The sequence below is a fragment of the Silurus meridionalis genome, chromosome 28, assembly GCF_014805685.1.
Source record: "Silurus meridionalis isolate SWU-2019-XX chromosome 28, ASM1480568v1, whole genome shotgun sequence".
Lineage (NCBI taxonomy): Eukaryota > Metazoa > Chordata > Actinopteri > Siluriformes > Siluridae > Silurus > Silurus meridionalis.
Window position 1 is genome coordinate 12,730,079 of NC_060911.1, and position 23,949 is coordinate 12,754,027.

At 40.4% G+C, this 23,949-nt stretch overlaps 2 protein-coding genes across 11 annotated transcripts in view; one reads left to right on the forward strand and one right to left on the reverse strand.

Moving 5' to 3' along the window:
• eys (eyes shut homolog) overlaps window positions 1-13,443 on the forward strand; it is a 400,588-nt gene extending 387,145 nt beyond the window's left edge. For 7 of the 9 annotated variants that reach the window (XM_046842742.1, XM_046842747.1, XM_046842746.1 and 4 more), the window contains 4 exons: window positions 619-793; window positions 1,969-2,141; window positions 4,470-4,631; window positions 7,243-9,514. In XM_046842742.1, coding sequence (XP_046698698.1) covers window positions 619-793; window positions 1,969-2,141; window positions 4,470-4,631; window positions 7,243-8,438 — 1,706 coding nt within the window. In that variant the 3' untranslated portion in view covers window positions 8,439-9,514. Of the gene's footprint in view, window positions 1-618; window positions 794-1,968; window positions 2,142-4,469; window positions 4,632-7,242; window positions 9,515-13,111 lie in introns of those variants that run through there. The other 2 variants (XM_046842744.1, XR_006924828.1) reach the window with 2 other exon arrangements.
• On the reverse strand, window positions 9,625-23,615 carry phf3 (PHD finger protein 3). Of its 2 annotated transcripts, none has more exons than XM_046842752.1 (16): window positions 23,471-23,615; window positions 21,342-21,599; window positions 21,084-21,197; window positions 18,102-19,344; window positions 17,498-17,732; window positions 16,613-16,658; window positions 16,414-16,528; window positions 15,672-15,828; window positions 15,419-15,535; window positions 15,194-15,313; window positions 14,976-15,114; window positions 14,688-14,895; window positions 12,686-12,833; window positions 12,517-12,606; window positions 12,238-12,433; window positions 9,625-11,794 (listed from the first exon to the last, which is right to left on the reverse strand). In XM_046842752.1, the coding sequence occupies exons 2-16, from the start codon at window positions 21,577-21,579 to the stop codon at window positions 10,041-10,043; spliced, it is 4,920 nt and encodes a 1,639-aa protein (XP_046698708.1). In that variant the 5' UTR covers window positions 21,580-21,599; window positions 23,471-23,615; the 3' UTR covers window positions 9,625-10,040. The 2 variants fall into 2 exon arrangements, with proteins under 2 accessions (XP_046698708.1, XP_046698707.1); XM_046842751.1 differs by having other exon boundaries at window positions 21,342-21,604; window positions 23,471-23,611.
• Window positions 23,616-23,949: the final 334 nt, after the last annotated feature.

Below are 23,949 nucleotides of genomic sequence, written 5' to 3' on the forward strand. Positions count from 1 at the left end.
CACACACACACACAGTACTTAGGTCTGTTCTACGAATGAGAAGGACGCAGTCTATTTTTTTCTTCACTTTTTTGTATGCTAAATGCTGTTGTGCTTAATATTATATATACTTGGTGTTCTTCAATATATCAGGGAAGCTTCTCTATACAACAAAATTAGAGTTTAACACAACATAAGGCGCGCTATGAATAATAGCTGATTAGATTAAATTTGCGCTCTCCGGCAGCTGGTGACCCGCGACGCTGAATCCGCCGAATATTCAAATTGTTTCTTTAACGATCAGAGTATGTGCTCAGGATGGGGCTCTGAAAGCTGATCATAAGCCAAAGTGTGCCTTTTATGTACAGCAATTATTATTAGTCTATTCATGTACAAAATAGAAATAACTCATGTATGAATGCCTCACATGTACAGTCGGACTTACATTCATTTCACAACTTCATGTTCATTATTTTCCCTAATCTGATGCTTTTAACTGGGTTAAACATAGTTAATGATATTTGAATAAGTATAGCATGTCAAACTTGAAGTCTGGGTCACTGGGTGAAAAGGGTTATTTGAGTATATTCAATAAAAATATTCTTGTTATATTTATTTTTTCTTGTTTTGTTCGAAAAGGTTGCATTTACAATGTGCAATTCCGGACCAGATACGATGGCAAGTTCCACACGCTGACCAATCTGGAAACGCCGCCTATAGCCGCCCGCAGTGTGGGTCAGTGTGGGGTCTCTCCATGTAGTCTGCTTACCTGTCATAATGGTGGCACCTGTATCGACTCCGGATCCTCTGTATAGTAAGATTTCACTTCCATCGAATTCTATTTAGTGCTTGTGTTTGCGTTGTGTAACACATTATGTTAAGGTTTTGCCAGTAGAAAATATTTCCCAAGCATTAATTTTCTAACTATTCTAAAGAACAAGCAATTCTACAACAGATGGCATGGCCTCCTCAGGGCTCTGATCTCATTATAATCGAGGCCGTCTGGGAAAAGAGAGACAGTCAACGTCTGTTATTAAACACCCTGGCAGTTTCTCTGAGATCCAAAAACAACCAATCAGCTGATTTCCTTCTACACCCTCATTTCAAAGTTGGGACATAAATAAAAACAGAATGCAATGATTTGAAAATCTCATAAACCCATATTTTATTCACAATAGAACATATCAAATGTTTAAACTGATAATATATAACATTTTAAAGAAAAAGAAAAAAGGTATTTGTGAATTTGATGGCTGCAACACATCTCAGGGCCATGATCACCACTGTGTAGCATCACATCTTCTGTCTGTAAACATCTGGGAATTGAGGAGATGAACACTGTCCTATGTGTTTGATACAGGATTCTACCTGCTCAACAGTTCTGGGTTTCCTTTGTTGTGTTTTTTGTTTCCAAATGTTTTCAAATGTTGCTTTGCTGCAGGAAGACCACTTTAGCAAAGTGGTTTTAACAAAGTCATGCTGTTGTAATAGATGCAGTATATTGTTACTTCTGAGAGCCTCTCTAAGATACACTATTTATACCCAACTTTTTTTTTTTAACCTTTTGCAGCCATCAAATTAAAAATTACCTTATTATTTTCTTAAAATAGTACATTTTCTCAACATTTGTTTTTTATGTTTTATTGTGAATAAAATGAGTTTATAAGATTTGCAAATTATTGCGTTCTGTATTGATTAACATTTTACATAGTTCCCAACATTTTCTGGAATGGAAGGCTGCATGTTTTGAGGACATTTATTGTTCGATTAAACCATTTTTTTCACCTCGACAAATTGTCGAAATTTTTTTGCACAATGTTTTCTCCTCCAGATTAGTTTGAGTTTCTGCATGTCTGAATTTGCTGGCTCAACTCCGTCTCTTGGGTTTTTTTTAAAGACATGGCTGATTAAATGAGTTGAAAAATGTAAAATCTTTGCTTACTTTTGCCTTTTTAAACCTGTTTTAATGCATTTCTCTTGACATTTCAGCTGCCAATGCGGGTCTGAATGGAAAGGCGCTCTGTGCTCTGAGAGAGTGTCCTTCTGTGATTTGGAACACATTCCACCTCCCTCGTGTGCCCGTGGTTCTACATGTGTTATGCTTCCTGAAGGCTACAGCTGTCAGTGTCCCCTGGGCACCAGCGGCAAGTTCTGCCAGGAAGGTTTGCTCCTGAAGTACATTGGGGAAGGATTTTTGACTATAACGGTTAATTACTGTAAAACGAGTTTTCTTTCGGATCACTACAGAGAACTGAATTGTAAAGCCTGTGCTCGTGCAAAAGCAATAATACACACTAACCGCTATTCAATCAATTATCCTTTAATTGTCCAAGACATGCATTGATATTTTTAGCTTAAATGGTAAGGGATAGACACACAAATTCACTCCCTCAACATTTATGCATCACGGTAACATTCGGAACCAATCTCAGGAACATTGTGTGTGAGAGGGCACTGATCCATCACAGAGCGCTATGCCGAGACCCGTTCACACACTCGTTCACACCTAGGGGCAATTTAGTACAGCCAATCCACCTATCGCCATGTTTTTATGAGGTGAAAAGAAACAAAAGAAAACTCACACAGAGAAAATGGGGAGTAAATGGGAAATACAGACAATAAACCTGACTCATTATATTCATTATGTATCATTGCTACCTCCTGCACCTCCAAGGTATCGTTTATTCCATTAATATACTGTAAATAGGTTAAATAGTACAACCCCCAAAAAAGTTGGGATGCTGTGCAAAGTGTAAATAAAACCAGAATGCAATCATTTGCAAATCTCATATTAAATGTTTAAACTGAGAAAAAGGTCATTTTTAATTTGACGGCTCAAAAAAAGTTGCCATGTTTACCACTGTGTAGTGTCACGTCCTCTGTTTGTATACATTTTTGAACTGAGGAGACAAGTCACTGAAGTTTTGGGACAGGAATGTTGTCTCATATGTGTCTGATACAGGATTCTAGTTGCTCAACAGTTCCTGGTGTCCTTTGTTGTATTTTTCGTTACATGACTCGCCAAATGTTTTCAAATATTGAAAGGTGTAGACTGCAAACAGGCCAGTTTAGCACTATGACTCTTCTACTTAAAACAAAGTCATGCTATTGTAATAGATGCAGTATGCCGTTAGCATTGTCTTGCTCAAATATCCAAGACCTTCACTGAAAAATGGACGAAAATGGCCGAAGCATTTGTTGCTTTAAAACCCTTATTATACAATTCAGCATTTCTGGAGTCTTTCTAAAGTGTAAGCTACCCGTTCCATAGGCACTAATGCACTCCCATACCATCAGAGATGCAGCTTTTTAACTAAACGCTGATAACAAGCCTGATGGTCCCTTTCCTCTTTAGTCCGGAGGACGTCGTGTCCATGGTTTCCAAAAAGATATTAAACATTTTATTAGTCTGACCACAAAACAGTTTTCCACTTTGCCTCAGTACATTTCAAATGAGCTTTGGCCCAGAGAGGTTAGCAGCATTTCTGGATCAGGTTCCTGCATGCCTGCATGAGATTTAACCTGCATTTAAGATGACATGGCAAACTGTGTTCACAGACAAAAACTTCTGAAGATGTTAATGAGCTTCAATCACAGAATCGTGACTGTTTTATGTACATTTTATACAGTGTCCCGACTTTTTATTTTTTTAGATTTGGGGGTGTAAAATATAAATGTAATCCATTATCTTAGTAATAAAAAACATAAAAAATCTATTTTTGAAAGGCACAGGTCAGTTTAGGTACTGTAACAATACCAGCCAGTTCATATCTTACATATTACATATGAATATATACATTGCAATTTCTCTCCAAATGTATTAGAACAAGACCAATTCTTTTGTCTGCACGGAAGATGTTTGGGTTTAAAATGAAAAGATTATATAACATTATATCAGAATTACTGCTTTAACATCTGGATGTGTTAAACAACTTAAAATATCGTTCCTGTGGTGGCAGATTACCTAATTTTCTATGAACAACAGTATGGGATTAGATAATCAAATGGATGATCCCTATCCTCTTTAGTCTGGAGGATGTGGGGTCCATGATTCCAAAAAGAAATAAGAAAATATCGATTCGGACCACAGAAAGTAAATAACTATTTGGTCACAAATCCCTTGGCTGCAAAAACCTTCACCTGTTGCATCCTGGTATCACCTGCTGCATTATTCTACTTTGATTGGTAGCACAGCTTATTTTGAGTCATTGTTTTGCAGAATCAAGTTCTTCCCAATTCAGACTAAATGCAATTCTCTGTAAATGGACAGAGCTATTCATTTTCAACCAATCTAAAAAGCCAATCCTAGGCAACAAGAAACCCAAATGTCTTCAGTGTATAGCAAATTGCCTTTCCAATACTTGTGAAAGAGACTGTATATTGGATTATTTTGGATTGTAAACAGTTTATCTATACAAAATATTAAGAACAAAATGTCCTAACACCATATAGTTTGTTCAAATCTAAAACTATTCCTCTCTTTTCCAAAGCTTTGTCCATCAGCGACCCATTTTTTAAAGCTAACTGGTCCTCCTGGATGGCTTTTCCCCTCATACACATAAGACAGAGAACACACATCGTGCTGCAGTTCAAGACAATTTCACTGGAGGGCATCCTGTTCTACGCAGCACAGTATGTGGGCACCCACGCCGGTATGAGAACTCCCTACAGCTCGATTCCTTTCAAATAAATAATGTTTTTATTTCTTATTATAGTAAAGCACAATACACAATTGACTACATTTTTAGTTCTTTAACTGCAGTCATAGAAAGCAACATGGTCAGTTTTTAGCCCCATAGTTTAATCATGAGAGCGTAGGGGGAAAAATACTAATTACAATGCTAATTAGGCTTGATAATTAGCTGAAAGGTTTGTTCAGCAGGGTGCAGCTTAGAAAAATACAACTAATACAGAAACATATGGTAGGGTGCATTTTCAATCACTTAAAAGAAGATTAGACTTGAATAGATTTAGTTTTTTATGTTTTTTGAGACACGTGCATGATCCTTCTGTTTCTATGCAACAAACTTGGTAATGTAACAGTAATGAAGATTAACTTTGGCCAAACAAATATATAAACCTTCAGATGATAAACTATATCTTTATTAAAAATCCTCCCTTAGTATAAATAACAGCTTTACACACTCTCAGCATCACGACAGGTAATTCCTATAACATTCATCTAAAATACTTCAATGCCGTGCCTCTTGAAAAACCTGTGAAAGGTGTTCGCTAGTTGGAGAATTCTTTACGAGTTCATCCCAGAGCAGGTTAATAGGATTTAGGTGTGGTGACTGGGCAGAACATTCCATGCTAGATAACACTTCAGCTAAATGTTTGCTTTCCAAATAAAGCTTACAGAGGTTGGAGGTATGTTATATGGTGAAGTCGGGTTCAATTAGCCACAGACGGAATTGCATGGTGTAGAAGTATGGAATGGTAGCAACGTTGGTTCAGTATTCCTTTCACCCAGGATAAGTCTCCAACTTATCAAACCATTAAGCTTCCACCTCCACGTATGACTGTGGGGGTGAGGCAGTCTGCTAACATCTTCTCTCCTGTATTATGTCTTATATAAATTCTTATTCTTATATATAATATGCATCTTCAGGCTGATAGTCTACGATACAAAAAAGATACATATGAAGCAGCTACTGATGCGATGTGATATGATTTGTCCCTTTTACGATGCAGTGGAAGCTTTTATTGCTTCGGTTCAGACAGACAGCTAATTGTCAATCCACTTTTAACACATGGCCCTTTCACAAACAGGCCTTTGTAGTGCAAAAACAAATGATGAAATAAAACCAGGCCATCTTTTACTTGTTTGGCCTGCAGGATAATGCAGCTCTACCTCTGCCATGTTAATCTGTATTCTATGTGACTCTCAGGACACGCCTCGGTCTCCGCAGTGTTGCGGAACGTAATATTCACGTAGCAGCGGCGGTGCTGAGAGAACGCGAGTGAGAAACTGTTTAGCGAGGAGAAATCGATCTACATAGAAAATAGTGGTCGCTTTCTAAATAATAATAGTGTAGTGCATCTAGTAATTTAATATATAAATAAATCAGATTTTACTAGTGCATTTGGTACCCGGGCCTATAGTGGGGACTTTCCCCGACTTAATACACCTCTTAATGTCACCACTGTCATGTGGCAATTGTAGAAATCATCAATACAATACAAAAACGCAATATAACAACGTGTGGCATTACAGAGAGAGAGGACTCTTACATATGGAGGGTGAATCCCATTTTACTAAAGCAACAAACCCAGTTAAGACTCCAAAACTTTACACTACAACCACAACTGTGCACCTACAATATCTGGAGCAGTTGAGAATCAATATTTGTCTAATAACATGACAAAAACATTTAAAAATGTAATAAAATCCAACCTACTCACCAGAGATACAGACTCATAATGTGCAGCGCCCCTCAGAGGCTGGAATCCAGTGGTACCGCTCGTATTCACTGGTCTGGAAGTGGTGAACAAACCCTTTCCTGGGCTGAGACACGCTAGCTAGCTTCAGGGTTGACGACCTCCTCACCATGTCTATCTTTTCTTCAAAATGGATTTTTAAATTTGTCCGAGACCAAATTAATTTTTCTTTCTCCGTAGGCATTAAAGGTCTAACTCCGATGTATTAATGTGTGCACCTACACACATGTTTTACCAGTCGAACTTGGCTGTAACAGTTTCCCTGTTACAGGAAAAATGCTGACGCTATTCTGGACCAGCTAACTGCCCTGTGAGAATAATATCAAATCTGATTGGTTAAAGAAAACAGACCCATTGATAATAGAGACTGAGGTAAAAAGGCCAGCAGTACTGACTCTGAAGGCCCTGTGCAGATTAGATTGACATTGCAGCACATAGAGACTGAAATATAATTGGACAAAAAATCTAACACGTACTGGAAGCAGTGCAGCCAAGAGAAACGCTACGAAATTAAGAGAATAAACTGTTGGGAATAAATTAATACAATTTCATAGAACAAATATTAGAATTTAGGTTGTAAATGTAGGTCAGTGCTTCTGATAGCATTTCGTCCAGCAGAGAAGGATTTGCAGGCCCTGACCTCCCACCACTGGATTTTACAGATGCAAATATGTGTGATACAAATGCCCACTTTTTTTTTTTATTGATGCTTTACCTTTTTACGTTCAACTTTTTTAACTTTTGCGAATCGGTGAATCTTACCAGCCCCCATATGTGTATATACACTAGTAGAATAAACTCTTATCTCTGTCTACTCTCCAGGTGACTTCATCAGTCTGTCTTTGTCTGGAGGATTTGTACAGCTTCGCTACAATCTTGGCGACACAACAATTGTGCTACAGTCTACAAACAAAGTGGACCTCATGGGTTGCACATGGCATACAGTGAAAGCTGGGAGAGAGGGAAACCAAGGCTATCTGGTTCTGGATGAGCAAAGCATAATTCGGAACACCTCTAAGGGCATGACCTCTCTCGATATCTCCAGTGAAATTTTCATTGGTGGTGTGTCCATGCTGAATTTCGTGTCCCCTGACGCGGTGGAGGAAGAGCCGATCGGCTTCAGCGGGAGCATTCGCGAAGTCATCGTTAATGGTCACGAGCTTGAGCTCACTGAGAAAGGGGCTCTGCGAGGGGTGAACGTGAAGGATTGGGACGGGACAAAGTGTGGCTACAAAGTATGCAAGAACAAGGGTTACTGCCAAGCAGACAGCCACGATTCGTTCGTCTGCCTTTGCCCTGCAGAGTGGACAGGCACATATTGTGAGCAGTCTATTTATTGCGAAGGCGCTACGTGCCAACATGGTTCCATCTGCATTCCAAACATTACATCAGCCACATATTCCTGCACGTGTGGCCTCGGATGGCAGGGAACACACTGCGAACAGCGAGTGTCCACGCAAACCATTCACTTTGTTGGAAATTCCTATTTGAAATACAAAGACCCAAAGTACAGCACGAGAGATCTGACCCGCACACACTTTTCATTTAATCTTTCGGTGAGCTCAGGAGACGGGCTGATTCTGTGGATGGGCCTGGCAAAAAGTGAAAATGATGATTATCTTGCGGTAGGACTTCAGGATGGTCATCTCAAACTAGCCATCAACCTTGGTGAGAGGATTGCAGTGCCTCTCGTTTCCCGAAACACAACCCTGTGCTGTAATGAATGGAAATACCTGTCTATTACTCTTGATCGTACGATCATCCAAGCTTATGTCGAAGAAAAGAAGGTTATTTTTGAGGACATCGACCCGTTTGAGCACTACGTTTCCATGAATTATGGAGCCGTTTATTATTTCGGAGGCTTCGAAATGAGCAGAGATGTAGGGTGGGTTACATCCGGTCTCTTTACAACAGGGTTTGTAGGAAGTATCAAAGATGTTCTTTTGTATCAGGACACAAGCATGATGCAGATTCTGGAAAAGGCTGAGGGCTTTAATGTTTTTCAAGTAGATGATTAGTAGGCACTGACCAGGCACTGGGGAATGCTCGACGGGTCAGGACTGTTTTGGCAGCAAAAGGGGGATCAACACAATATTAGTAGGCAGGTGCTCATAATATTATGCCTGATCAGTGTATATACAATCAATTTATAATATTAACATATGATTAATAGTAGCGCTTGTGGCAACCTGACCATCACAACAATTAGTGTTATTCCAGATTTAGTCTCAATTTGCTGTTAATACCCTCTGTTTTTCTGATAAGGCTTTGCCCAAGATTCTTTAATGTGGCTATGTTGGGATTTGCCTATTATTGAGATCAAGAAGTGATTATGTACCAGGAGGATTGGGGGTGTCCTCCAATCCATCCCAAAAGGGTGGGGGTCAGAGCCGACCATGTGCTGAACTCAAGTTGTGGTCTAAAGTCTTCATGGACCTTGTCTTGTACCCAGTGAAACTCTCATGCAGCCACAAGTTTGGGTTTCAGTCATGGAAATTGTAATGCTACGGCATACATAGATTTCCTACAATTTCTAAGCTTCTAATTTTGTGCAAACAGTTTTGTAAAAGCCCCAAAAAATGGTGTGATGGTCAGGTGTCCACGACATGGTAGTGCATGTAACATTGGTAGAAAACAAATGGATCTGGTACAGTAGTGCATTTTAAGCACCAACTTTTAAGCATTAACTTTTAATACTAGCAACCAATATAATTTCTTTAAAGGTTGTATGTAAAGAATTTGTTTAGTTGCTATTAGAATGGTTTATATATCTGTATGTATGTGTGTAAATTTGTATGTCGGACAACAAACAATTTGTGTGTATATATGAGTTACGATGGTCCGACTTACAATTTTTGGTTCTTAGCGATACAGCAAAATTGTAAAAAGAATATTTGAAGTTTCATGCAGCAGGTACCGGCGTATACTCACGAATCCGGCGCCCATCCACGTGCCCACTGCTACATACATACAGTGTTACTGTTTTGCTTAATTATTAACAAATACCAGTGTACTATATAATTATCGCCATTTTTTAAAACTCCTGCTTATTCCAGGTCATGGGGTCATCAGAACACATCTGCATCGTAAGTATATCGTTTACAAAGTCAGACTCTTTACATTACATATTCACTTCCTACACCAATTATTTCTTATTCCAGTTAAATGAACATCACGACCTTTGGTTTGTCCATAACCACACTATTTCCTTTTTAAATTTTTTTATTTAAAGTCAACAATAAAAAGAATTTATGAACTGTACATAAACATAATGTGCCCAGAGCACGTTATCTCTACTGTTTTATAAACCAAAATGTACAGACACATTGTCAATCAATGCGAATACAAAATGTTGAAGATCTTTCTTAAAAATGCAGAAATCATGTTTTTTTTTCCTTCTTCTTGGTGTTGGGTTTGAATTAATAACACGAAAATCTGCTCGAGCTGATGTTAAACGAAGAAATGTCAATCCGAACTGTGAACTATAAACATAAAATTTAAACACTCTTAAAAGCTGCTTTTTAAATGTTATAAATAACTTTTTACTATGCAGTAAAATAAAATGTAAAAAAGTCTGGTCAACGATGTTGAAACGGGTGTGTCTAGATTGAGCATGATGATCACGAATGCCTGTCTCTCGAGTGTTTTTCGTGATCCGAGTCCCGTCTTTGTTTGTCCCTGTCCCTGTGGTGACCGCTGTGATGTCTTTCTTTTCGCCTCTCCCCATGTGAGTGTTTGCTCTTGTGTCTGTGCCTGCTCCGGCTGCGGCTCCTGCTGCGACTCCGGCTCTTGCTCCGGCTCCTGCTGCGACTCCTGGGCTTGTGCCTCTCGCGCTCGTAGTGTTGGCTCTTGTGCTTGTACCTCCCCCCGTAGTGGTCACGGTCGTCCTTTTTGAAGGGTTCTTCCAAGGGCCTGGACTTCCTGTCCCACAACTCGGAGCCCTGATCGCCCTTGTTCAAAGGCGGCATATTCAGCATGGCGGAATCGGGGAATCTTGGGGTTGTGTAGGGCTGCGGGGGTCCACCGACTGCCTCTGGGATGGCCTGTGGAAAACATGCCGGAGGAGGCACTGCTGGCACCCACGGTGGGACGTGCATTGGATTTGGAGGATCATTATGAGGAAACAGCATCGGAGGAGGCAGAGGGGGAGGATAACTGAACGGTGGAGGTATAAATGGTGCAGGGTTAGATGGGGGTGGGTAGGTGGGCACTGGGCCAGGGTGATAAGCATGGTCAACTGGTGTGGTGTGATAAGGAGGAAAAGGAGCTGGTGGAGGCCCATGACTTGCAAAAGTGGGTGGGTTTAAAAGACGTCTGGACTGCTTAACACCTTCACATTTTCCAGACAAAGAAATAGTGGTGATGGTCTGGATATCTTCAACAACTTTAAACTCTGATTGTGGCTGCGCAGACTCTGGTGCTGATGGCTGCCGTGATGGTGCACACTGGCTGACTGAAGACTGGTCCGGTCTTGTTGACTGGGCGACTTTAGGTTGCGGTAAGTCTTGAGTCGCAGACGACGGCTTTGTATTAACCGGTTCTGAGACATCAGTCTTTTGCAAAATGCCAGGCGTTGTAATGTCCTCCGTTTTGTGCTTGGAAACATCTTCAGTGGTATCATTGGTGCTCTCTGTCAATGGACCAGGAGCGGGTTCAATAGACAGGTTTGGGTCTTGACTGGACTGCGTACTTGGCGGTGGTGTATTTCCTTTTGTTTCAGTGCTGTCAGGTTCAGCAGTTTGCTGAACACTGGAAAGGCTAGAGAGGAAAGTCTCTGTTGATACATCTCCTGGTTTATCCTTTAGTGATAATACGACTCCGCCTTCTTTTTCTTTCCCTGGGGAAGTTGTCAGCTCTACACTCGAACCGGAAGGCTCTTGTTTTATCTCACCAGGTTTTGGATCTTTCTTTTTGATGATGAAACGGTCCAGTCTGGGGGTGGTGGGGGTTTTCGGAGTGCCGTGTCCCGAGGTTTGGCCATCAGAGCTAGACGTCTGACTGACTGCGCTACCAGTTGCGTTCTTCGCTTCATCGTCCGAAGTGGCCTTGTCAGACTTAGGCCGCGTGAGCACGCCTGGCAGGAAACGCAGCGAGACATTTTCCTCGTCTTCAGCATCTAACCGGGATTCGGTCCCTGCTGATTTGCCAGGGTTTGCACTCTCCTTTTTCTGTATCCGTCCGAGACTGCTTATGAATTCTCTTTCTTCATCTCGGACCACCACAGGTTTCGGAGTAGAGTCTACCTGAGGCTTGGTCTCCAACAAGAAACTTGGAGGTTCACTAACCTCGTTGGGTAAAAGAACCACAAAGTCTCTTTTGGGCCTCTGGCGAATGATTAGTCCAAGGAGAAGGTTTGGTCGGTTGGTCTCCAACCCTGTTCCAAATTATTAGACAAAAAAGTTGGTTTAGAATGACATGCATGAGCGAATACAAGTCTCTCTCTATATATAGCTTTTATTTGGATGAATAATGTCTTAGTAGTTTTTTTCTTTTTACTTTTTCCAAATACAATCTTGACTGAAATGCTATATTAGCTGACTTAGCTGTACTAGATTAATTGCTAAAATTTTACTTGTACCAAATGAAGACATTATAATGTTTCTCAGATGAGAAATAAAATTCTCAAAACCACTTGTTCAACCTCCACATCATAAAAGCATTTTCTCGTTCCTTTGAACAAATTGCGAAGGCTTCGTTTAATTATTTGTGTACAAGTGTCTGATTACCACATTGCCACCGCATGACGTTGACGATCTTTATTTGCGACAAATGGAAGACTTCCCTGGGAGTCATCGGTGCAAGTAAATCAAGTCTTACCTGGGCCATCGAATGGAACGATCTGGTGTGGGATTTTTTCGGTAGACCCAAGAGGGATAAGATACATGTCTTTAACTTGTCTGCGGTTGTTGGCAACAACACCATATCGCCTGCGACTACTAAAATAGGCATACAGCAAGGTGTACGAGATCTCGTCTTCCTCTGTGTCTGGGGTGAAGCGGATTACGCATATTTCCTGTAAGATTCAAAACACGAGACGATAAGGTGTGGCGTTCATAAGCTCATGTTAGAATATGTCCAGCAAAGCGTCATTCTAACCTTTGTACCAGAGGCACGGATTTTCTCCACATAGTCCCAGACTGTTTGGGGAGAGATCCTTCCACCAACCTGTATGGTGTCTGGCAGATCCTGCAACATTATCATGAAAGAAATTAAAGTTTGCCTGGAATTCAAATCTCACTTGTTTCCATCATCTAATGCCACCTACCTCAGTTAGATGGTCCAATGTTCCAGAGACTGAGTAAGCTTTTGTAAGGTAACGAGCAACAGATGGCATGTCTATATATCCGTTCCATAACGTTTCCAAACCAGCAAGGAACGCAACTGTATCTTCTTTACTGCTCGCACTTTCTAACCTGTAAGCAAAGGTGTGCCTTAATGACATCATAAAAATTTATGCATTTAAAACAGTCATAATTCTGTAATGAAAATCACTACATGGGCCTCCAGAAATCACTGTCTGTTAACACAGTTTGTCATGTCATCCACAAATAAATCTCTGATGCTATGGGAATTCGTTTGTGTCTGTGAAATGGGGAGACTGCACATTTTGGAAAGACTCCATCAATGCTAAACAGTATAATACAGGGTTTAGAGCAACAAATGCTTCTGTCTATTTGTATCTTTTTTTCAGGGAAGGTCTTGGATATTTGAGCAAGATAATGCGAACAGCATACTGCATCTATCACAAGAGCATGACTATGTAGTAGAAGAGTCCGGGTGCTGAATTGGCCTGCCAGCAGTCTAAACTTTTTCAACATTTGAAAACATTTGTCATGAAACGAAAAATTCAACAAAGGACCAAAACATTAGCATCTGATCTCCACAGTTTCCAAATGTATACGGACAAAAGATAAAGTGGACCTGTTGCAGCAATCAAATAATTTTTTTTTAAATGGTATATTTTAAGTTTAATGTTAAGGATATGTTTTTTTGTTTTATTGTAAATAAAATATGGTTTTATGAGATTTGCATATCACTGCATTCTGTTTTTATTTACAATTTACTAGGGCTGCAACTACTAAACGAAGAAAATCGATAATGAAATTCGTTGTCAATGCCGCTAGCAATTAATTGAGCTGCTCAAGTTAGGGGTTTAGCATGACGGTAAGATAACAGCGGCTGCGAAAACGGACAGTCGCACTACATCTGTTCTGTCGTGACTCGCGAACAAACACAATCTATTTGTACGTCAATGCATATTTTATTCCTATTTTTTATTTTTTAATTAAGCCTGTTAGGTCGCTGCGTTTTTACGTTCCATTCTCTTTATATATACACGTGTCTACTACAACAGTAACTTCTGTTTTAAAACGTGAATAACTGCAGCTTTACTGCGTTCAATTGCTTGTTTCCAATGTTTGTATATTTCATTTGTATTATATTTTATAGATTTTTTCAAACATGGTTGTCAACTTGCCACCTGCGAAATACAATACAAATGTTGATTTACACAAATTGCTTCAACTTTCATACTCAAAAGTTGTTTTATTTTGTTTGTTTGTTTACATTAAGAAACAACCCAGAATGAGTGAATTAGTTCGAAGGAGAATTCCCTCATGCTCCTCTCAATAAAGCAGCTTTAAAATGTCTAAATAATAGATGGTTAAACTGTAAATATGTGGCTTTTGCGGTAGGTTTTTAAGCATACTTTTATACATAATTGCCCTTAATTAGGGTTTTTATATACAGTGGAGCCTCGGGTTACAAACGCCCGGCCGTGCATATGTTTTTGTATACGAACATCGCGGGGGTGCGTTGGTTTTTTGCGCACGCTTCCCAACTTGGCGACAACAGCCAAGAAGTTTCATTAGATCAGTTTTTAGTAAAAGTTGAAAAGATGCGAGTCAAAAACAGGAAGCGAGTCAAAAAAAAAACGTAGCCTAAGTGAAGATAGTGAAAGCCTTCCCGACATCATAACGGAAGGGGATTCCCCTCCTTCCTAGAAGTAACCCTTATCCTCCACTCCGCCTCGTCCCCCTCACGACTCTCCTCCAAGGTAAACTTTGGGATTGTTTTTCTTTTAATTTTAGATTATTATTGTTACAATGTGTTATTATACTGTACGAAATGATCGGACTGTGTCCGCTGTATCCAAAATCGCCATTCCTACTATACTATAGTCCATTGTAAGGTTTTTAAATATTACCTTCCAAATAGAAAACCTACACACACTGAAGCTGTTGCACTAGCGTGCTCGTAGCTTTTACCTTGACTCATAAGCAGGGAAGTTAAGAAGCCCTTCCTCCATCGCTCGCAGGGACAGGTCATCCACCAGGGCTGATGCAGCAATCGGTGGAGGTGTGGGCGTGGGTTCGTGGCTCTCTCCTTCTGGAACTGTGGACTGCCTTCTAACAACAGTTGTGGCCACTTTGACAGCCTTAGTGGTCGCTTCCTCGACTGGTGGTGCCATTCGGCCTTGACAAAATAAATAAATAAATTTTGATTCAATTCGGGAAAAAATCAGTGTGGAGATTTTTAAGGCTTTAACCTGTTACCTGTGCAGATCTTGCAGTTAAGATCGAAAAGATGAGACTTGTGCAAGCTTGTTGTGTCTTTCGCTTTCTTGGGACTTTCTGCCTTTGATTCTGGCTTCTTTTCCTCCGACACCTCGACAGCTTTAGGGACAGGATCGGGCTGAAGGGAGAACCAAGACGCGTCTTATTAGAATTTGGATGCAGGGCTTACGTCTGTTGGACTCGAACTTTGGTCTTACCAAAGCTTCAGGGGCTTTCGCAGGTTCTTGGTTTTCAATTTCAATCTCCCCTTTGTGTGTGATTTTGGTGACAGGGCGTCGCTCTGCTTCCCGCTGCTCCTTCTCGATCATTTCAATTGTCTGCCAAAATAATGGGCCGTGGAAAAAAACACATGATATGAATTACATTTCAAATATAAGACTGATTCGCAGCCCAAAACGTCTATCTGTATGGACGTTACTTACGTGTCGATTCTCCCTTTGTCGCCAAGCAGCCAGTTCCTTTGAGGCTAGTTCTTCTGCACTCATACGAACTAAATCTCTAGGAGGAATCTCCCCTTTGAGAACACGTTTAAATAACACCTGAAAAAAAAGCCGTGCATACGTTTTGACTCAGGTTGCGCAAAACCGTAAACCAGATTCATATTTTGGAATTAAAAAAACGATTATTTCATTTCTAATCACTTCTCAACGATATAATGGTAGAAAATAATCTTACATTATTCTTTGTGTCTCTGAGATTGAACATCAAGCTTCGATATTTGTTCTTGTACTTGCTGTCGACGCCTTGGAATAAGGCAAAAAGCTCCTTTTCTGTACCTCTGGCCAGTTCCGCTGGCTTCTCTTTTGAAATCTTCAAGTCGGATTCCTTCAGCCTTTGAGCAAACGGTTAAAAAAAGATAAGAGAACGGAATAAACAATAAACCATAAAGCTCCTCTGCGATGATTTAACACAATAGCACAAAGTCGTTCTTCAAAAGATCATCTCGATGCACAGCCGACGCTAAGATGCGAAACGATTCATTTACGATTTCGATTTCTGGTCTTTATTGCAAAAAGATAAAATAAAATAAAACCAGACATTCTTTTTCCTGTTGTGTCTACAGGAAGTTACAGCTCTACCTCTGCCATGTTAATCTGTATCCTATGTGACTCTCAGGACATGCCTCGGTCTCTGCAGTGTTGCGGTACGTAATATTCATGTAGTGGCAGCGGTGCTGAGAGGGACGAAAAATCGGTCTACATGTAAAATACTGGTCACAAGTTAATAGTCACATTCCAAACTATATATAATCTACTAAAAATTATATAGAAATGATTTGGGGTTTTTTCAGGATGCAAATGTGTTTAAAAACAAACATACAAACTTGTATCCGAGGCATCGCATCGTTCACTTTTATGCCGATTCACTAAATACCAGTACAAGGTAGCGCTAAAAAGTACTGTTACACACTCCATACCTCTTCAGGAGAATCTCCTCTAATGAGTCTCGGACACTCCTCCTGATCTGTCCAGTGGATGGTTTCTTCAAGCTTGGAAGAGAAATCTTAGCCTTCTTCACCTTCACAGATGATCCTAAGAAAACAAAAGCGCACTAGTAATTAAAGATCCTAAGATGATGATTCGAGGGAATAGGGAAGTGGGAAACAACAATCTTACCGGTTTTCTGTGCTGAATCCACTGACGATCGTCTTTCTCCTGAATCCTGGTTGGAAATGACAGAATGATTAACCTGCAGTGTGTTATAGCATATAGACCCCTAAAATCGCCCACTCAAACAGCAGGGTGCAAACCTCTGGTGCAAAACCTCCATTTGGTTACTTGATTGGAATCCAATTTGATTTCCATTGCACTTTTAACAATGGTCAGAAAAAATGTTCATTCATGCAGCAGCTTCTTTAGGATGACTTAGTAAATATAAAAAGTTTTTTTTTTATTTATTTTTATTAAATGCCCTCGTCAGCACTGGGTCCCTCATTAAGGATAAACAAATGTGCTAAACGTATAAATGGAAGTTTTATAGCTTTTATCTCTGTAAAGCTGCTTTGGGACAATGGGCGTTGTTAAATAAAAGCTCTACAAATAAAATTGTTATTTTGATGATGCTCAAAATATCTCCTATCACTAAGCCCTTGATGAGCTCTAATGCAAACCAAAACCCATGGGGACATTGTTCAATTGTTTGTTTACATTTACGGCATTTGGCCCACGCCCTCATCCAGGGCGCCTGCAATTTATCTCATTCTTACAAATGAGCAGCTATTGGGTTAAAGGCCTTAAAGGCCTCAGGGGGGCAGGAGTGGCAACTTGGGGTGGCAGCTTGATGTGGCTGTGATTTGAACTCATGGCATTCGGCTCCATTCGGCTCCCAAGGCCAATGCCGAGACTAAGCAACCATCTTGTCAAATACAGCGCCACTGAACCATGTACAGAACACTCAGAGAGGCACAGGTCCTAACACTCACTGTTAAAAAAACACCACAATCTATCAGAAGTTTAAACAACCGCCAAATATTTTTTCAGATCCAGGAACAGAAGCATTACCTTCCTGAAGGGCCGAATTCCTCCGGCCGTGACTGATGCGTCAGGTGCCGGTTTCTGATCAGCCGGTGAATTGGTGTCTGCGTTCTCGCTGTTGCCTTTCCCACCTTCGTCAGCGCAGCACTTTAGACAAACAAACTCCTGGTCGTCTTTTTCCATTTGTTGTACTTTAGCCAGGTCCAGGCCGATGCAGTCGCCGTGGAACCAGTCGTCGCAGCGCCCGCAGCCGACCATGAATCTGCAAATACACAGTGCGTGTTACAGCGCTGTCCCGGGACGCCGTCGTGATCAGAAATCAATCGAGGTTAAAAATATTGGTCTCAAATTATTGGCCACTTTCGAAAACAATGTCAGTATAACTACTAATAATTCTATAGAAATAAACTTTATTTCTTTTTGTTCAAAACGATGCATCAGAATACTAATGCCAACTTGTGCACACTTTTAAAAAACTGTTATGCCGATGCGAATCTCACAATCCCGTCTATACAGGATTCATTCTTAGGGTTCTTGAAGTGATCTCGTTATGCATCACATTTATGATGCCCCCACACATCTGCCCCAAAATAAATCAGATGGTTCATCTGTGGATATAAAGGATTAATACCTGTTGCTGTGTGGTTTATTACATAATCCACACTGTTTGCTTGAGTCCCATGCTGATTCAGTGTCAGGAGCAGGTGTTGGTTCCCCTTCGCCAGACCCCTTCTTTACCACGGGAGCGTTATCAGGAATAAAGAGCTCGGGTTCGTCTATAGATACGCTCCTGCTGCTTCTGCTTCTTTGTCTCTGCAAAATCTTTTCCGGTTTCTTGAGTTTCGTTTTCTCCGGTTCTTCCTCTGCTGCTCCTTCCTTCCCTGACTGACTTTGTTTGATCCCGGATGGTGATGGATTGTGCGGCTTCTTCACCGAAGAAGGAGATTTGTTCGTAACGGCTTTAGCACCAGGACTGGAATCTGACGACGGCTTTCGGTGGATTGTGGGAGAGTGCAGAGAAGCAGGGCTGACGACGTGTTTCGCCGGATCACAGGCTTGCTCCTTTTGTGGTTTTGTGGCTTGTTTGGGTTTCAGAGACAGGGCCGGCTTGCCTTGAGCATCGGGTTGATTTTCCGCTGCGCTCTTCAGCACTTTTTTCTCTTGCGGTTTGTGAAGCTTGGACCCCTTGTGCAGGACGCCGGCTTTGCTAAGCTGCTTGTTTTTTGATATGTCCAGTGGCTGCTTGGGTTTCAGGAGCTTTTTAGCAACGGTTTTCTCCTGTTTGACGTTTGTTTCTTCCGTCTTGCAATCGCTCGGCTTTTCGGGATCGTTCTGGTCGGCGGCTTTGGCGTCGGTGGATACTTCTTCCTCGCCGTTGGTGTGTTGGACTTCGTTCGGGTTCACGTACGGTCCTAAATCCATAGGCGTTTCGTTGGCTTCCTTCTCAATGACATTAAGCTCTTTAACAATCTCTGGGGCAGGTTGAGCATCCAATGCCTGAGCCTGTTCCAAATTGAACCCGTTGCTTTCTGTGGTCAAGGAATCCTCCGGGAAGCTCAATGACTGCGGAGCGCCTGTACCGGATGATCCGGAAATGTGCGAAGGTCCAGGCAACAGTTCAATTTTGTAGCCCCCTACTGTCACTGTTAGACGCCTTAACACAACCACGGGATTCATCGATGGGTCGACGTGAACTTTGTGGACGTTAAACCGACGGCTAAGCAAGTCGTCCCGTTTCTCCTCCGCCGAGATGTTCCCCGCTCCTGGTTCTTCTTCGTTCTTTGCTCCAGATACACGGGCTTCGGTGGAAACCCCTCTGAATGGACCGGAGCGCCTCATCTGTCCACCTCTACCACGGCCTCTAGATGAAAGAGCTAAAAAAAGACAGAAAATACAATGTAAAAAAAAAAAAAAAAAAAAAAAAAAAAGAAGTATGGCACATGAATGAATGGCTCCATAACGAAAAAAAAAGTGTTTACACCAAAAATACAACCTATCATTTTCCCAACATTGACCACAGGCAGAAAACCTGCTCATTAGTAAGAAAGGTTATTCTAAATCTAATCATCCTTTCAGATAAAGTGTTTATAGAGCTGTTACTGCGTCAGCTATAGTCTCTAAATGCTAAAAATTAATTTTAATTAAATTAATATTTAATAGTTTTTTTTTCTTTTTACTATTAGTCAAGCGTTAAAGGCCAGCTGCGACATCCATAAATGTAGGCTGGGTTTTCTTTCTTTCTTTCTTTTTATTTTTTAACACCATGCCAACTTCTATTGCAGTTTATTTGTATAACTACGCCAGGTTTAGTTAGACAAATATAAAACTAACTGGGAGGTTCAAAATATTTTTTAGGACTAAATGTGGATTAACTGGATTAAAAACCTTATCAAAAGTTTCAACAGGATAGAAATGTTACAGTCCAGCAAAATATGTTCAATAGACAATTTGTGAAATTTTCACCTGATAATAAAAAACATATGTTTGTGTCCAATATGGCATCGTGTGTAAATAACTTGATCCCCACAGGTGTAAGAAAATATCGATACGCGTGAGAATTGCGATATTTTGTTTGCCGATACTGTAGCGATTCTCAAAAACACAATACCGATATAAAAAATAAATAAAACATTTGTTTTGGGTTTACATCCCGACTGCTAGATAGACAGCAGTCTTCTTATCTCTGAACTTAAACATCATCCTGATGCGTATCGTATCGGCAGATAATTCTTCTTAGGGGCTATACTGACAATCCTTTGGAAGTTTAATCTTCTACATGTTACCCTGACATACTGTATCTGCTTTGTAACAATCAGACACGATCCAATTTAAACATACAGATCACAACATTGCTGACAAAAGCGAAACGAACAATGAGCTGATCCAAGTTATTTATTTCATTTTTAGCCAATTCTCAATATTTTAAGCAACATGAACCTTTAGGGAATTTGATCTTTTTTTTGTGATACTGTATACAAGGTTTTTATTGTATTTTATTTAGTTAGTTTTTTCTACCCATCATTTAAACTAGGTAATCATACTGTAATTATACCTTCCACATTAGACCATTCATCTGTTTTGATGATTAATCAGTCCTGATAATTGCTATTACTGGCCATCAGGAACAAAAAAATTAATACCAATAGTTTTTCCGGGTTGCGTTATAGGGTACGAGAGCAGCCTCTAGAGGCGAATCACTGACACCACATGCTGTTGATATGGGGTGTCTGTTTTATTCATTTTGGATGTAACTGTTTTTATTTATTTAGAGTGTTTGTTTTATTTTGAATGCGTCATTAAATTCATCAATATTCATTAACAAAATTGATATATTCATATTTAGTTCATTAAGCACATTTTCATGATTGTCCTTTTTTTTTAGTAAGGTTTATTACTACTTTACAAGTAGTATTAGGATATTTTATTTACATTTTTTTTATGCTGTATCTATTTGAAAAACTATCAGTGGATTAATCTGCTATCTGCAAGTACGATCCAACTTAGCTATCGGTTTTAGTCAAATCCACTATCAATCGACCTCTATTTAGTGCAATATGCGCACAAAGCAATATCACGATCTTGGTATTAAAATGTTGCTCGCTCTCATTTATACCGGTTTGTTTCCTCTGTAGCTGAGTGGTGCCTTTCCTCCTGCCTCTGGGAAATTTTGCCGGAGTCTCATCCCCATCAGCAGACTCGCTGAAGCCTGAAGCTTTCATATCATGGTCTGAAACAATATTAATAAAATAAAAAAAATAAAAAATGCAAAAAAGGAAAAAAAAGAAAAAAGAAAAAAAAAAAAGAAAAAGAGTCCTTAGTCTTTTGCTAGTTTTGATATGCTAATATTTATGAGTAAAGTACATCTTTGCACCTAATGAGCTGGAAAGCTGAAAGTTAGCATCATCATTTTCCAAGAGATGAAACTGTGGACTGGCAGATCCAAACATGGGATCCTTGTCACTGAGCATGTTCTTGAGCGAATCTTCTGGTAGGCTTTGGCCCGATGGAAACTCATCACTTGCTTCACATTCCAAGGTCTGGCCGAGGAGCAGGGAGTCTTCTAACTGATCGCTGGGAATCAAATGGTTAAACGTGCCAACTATATCCATGAATGCTTCCACTGCTAAGACTGCTCTGAAAGAAGAAAAGGAAGACAAGGGTGAAAACACGTTTTATTAAATTACTGCTATGTAGCCTTGGCACATAATGCAGGAGTGGGCCACTGATCAATGTGTTAGCTAGCACACCGGGCATGCAGATGCTCTGGTATGATGTCCAGGGCTATGATTTGGTTGCCTAGAAAATGAATTCACCAGGCAGCTAATGCAACATAACATTATCTACTAATAATCATTTATAAATAAGTATTTTGTTGTTGTTGTTTGTTGATGGTCCTTCATATAGTGATCTTATTCATTATAAAACAAAAGACAGTCATTCGGCACTTCTGCTGTTTGCAATAATGTTACTTCAATGTAGTACCAGTCAAGTTTGACAATCGGAAACCATCGAAACTGTTAAAGAACATGTATGGAACTGTGTTGTAGAAAAATAAATAAATTACCATGAATAATTTCTAATTCTCCTTCATGCAAATCTGTGGTTTCTAAGAACGCTTATTCGAATAAACTTATCCTCTGCAGCAGAGGTAGCTGTTGGTCTTCATTAGAGCGTGTTTTATCATAGCGTTTGATGGTTTTGGAGAATTCGCTTGAAGTTTTTGCGATTTTAAGAACTGAATGACCTTCTATCATTTCTTAAAGTAGTGATGAGTCTTTTCTCATTACTTCACAGAGTGTTCCTTGCCATAAAATTGATTTGTACAGTAGTTGCACGAAAAGGACCATTGACTCTGTACACAGCTTTGCGTCTACACGATGGTTGATGGTTTCTAAAACACATCAAGAATTCAAGAAATGTCAAGTGAACTTTTACTAAGACACAGCTGTGGATTAAAAACCATTTCAGGTGACAACCTCATGAATCTCCTGAGAGAACGCTGTGAGTTCCCGGGGCTGGAATAAAAAACTAAATATACAATCGGAAATCTAAAACATATTCTGGGTTGTTTTACACATTTTTTTTGTTCACTACTTTATTCCAGTTCTTTCATAGTTTGGATTCCTGAAGTATTAATGTACAAAGTTGAACATCATGAAGAAGAAAAAACAAAAAGGTGTTTCCAAAGTTTTGACTTTTACTATATTTATTTATTCGAAATATATTAAAATATAAATCTTGAAAAAAAAAGCCAGAACAAAAAAAAGCCACCACACTACAGATCTTTTCTGGACTCCTCACAATGTGCTTGTTTATCAGCGTAAATATGAATACGTCCACCCCTATTGCGCGATAAGTCCCGCCTCCTGTGCTAGGATTGGCCAGAAGTTAATGGCCGGAACTTGTCCTCAGAGCACCGTCCAATCACAATCAAAGTGGTGGAGTCTTCTCAGCCAATCCTGACGCAGGAGTCGGAATAAGGGTAGGAGAAGAGAAAACTCTGAACTAGCATTCTATGTTGTAGGCCTGACTAGCCGAGAACTAGCGAAGCAAACTTCGAGTGTTTCCTGCAAGCCTGTGATTTTCATCTCGAGCTTCTCGGATGCTCAATGGGTTCACTGAAACGTAGGAAGTGCACCGAGAAGTCGGAGCGCTGAGGAGCGGCATGACTTCGACCCAGGACGCAGGCCGTGTTAGCTCGGCTAATCAGTGTATGATATGACGGGGAACGAGTTGACTGGCTTGGACATGCACGACCGCGGCGAACTCGCTTCACAGTTCATCCGCCTGAGATGCATCTGAATGCATTGCTCTTGCTGCGGCTGTCGCTCTGCCCCAAGCAGCAACTTGGAAAACTCCGGTGCGCAGGCTGGCGCTATAAACAAGGCCGTGTGCTCTTCCACCTTGCAAGCCAACGTTAACGCCCACCTCACGCCTCAACCCACTCGACTACGGTTCATCGTATACATATAAAAAAATATATATATATATATGCATTACCTTATAGTCCAGAAGCCAGAGCATATTTCTGAATGCTCAGCAGGTTCAGTCACACCATGCTCTCCATTCCCACTTCAGATTAACAGCTTGCACTTCCCCTTCCCATGCAACAGAACAAACTCAACTGCAATACACCTTCTCCCCTGTAGGGGTTTGAAAAGGGGACCGTCTTCCAGCACACCGCCCTCTACCGGCCCAGGCAGGGAAATACGAGCAAATAAACTTCACAACTAGGTGCAATATTTAACTGACATAAATACAAGAACCCGAACAGCGTTTACACTACACTAATCCGGATCAGTCTGCGTCGAAAAAAGTTCCGCATCCACACTACTGCTTTCAATCGTTTCCTGAAAGTTGCTCGTCCACACTAAAATGTCTAAAAAAAAAAAAGCCAAATACTGTACGCTATGTATTTCAATGCACAGGAAACAGATCTGCAGTTCATCTTATCAGTCTACTGGTCCGAGTCGTTCGTT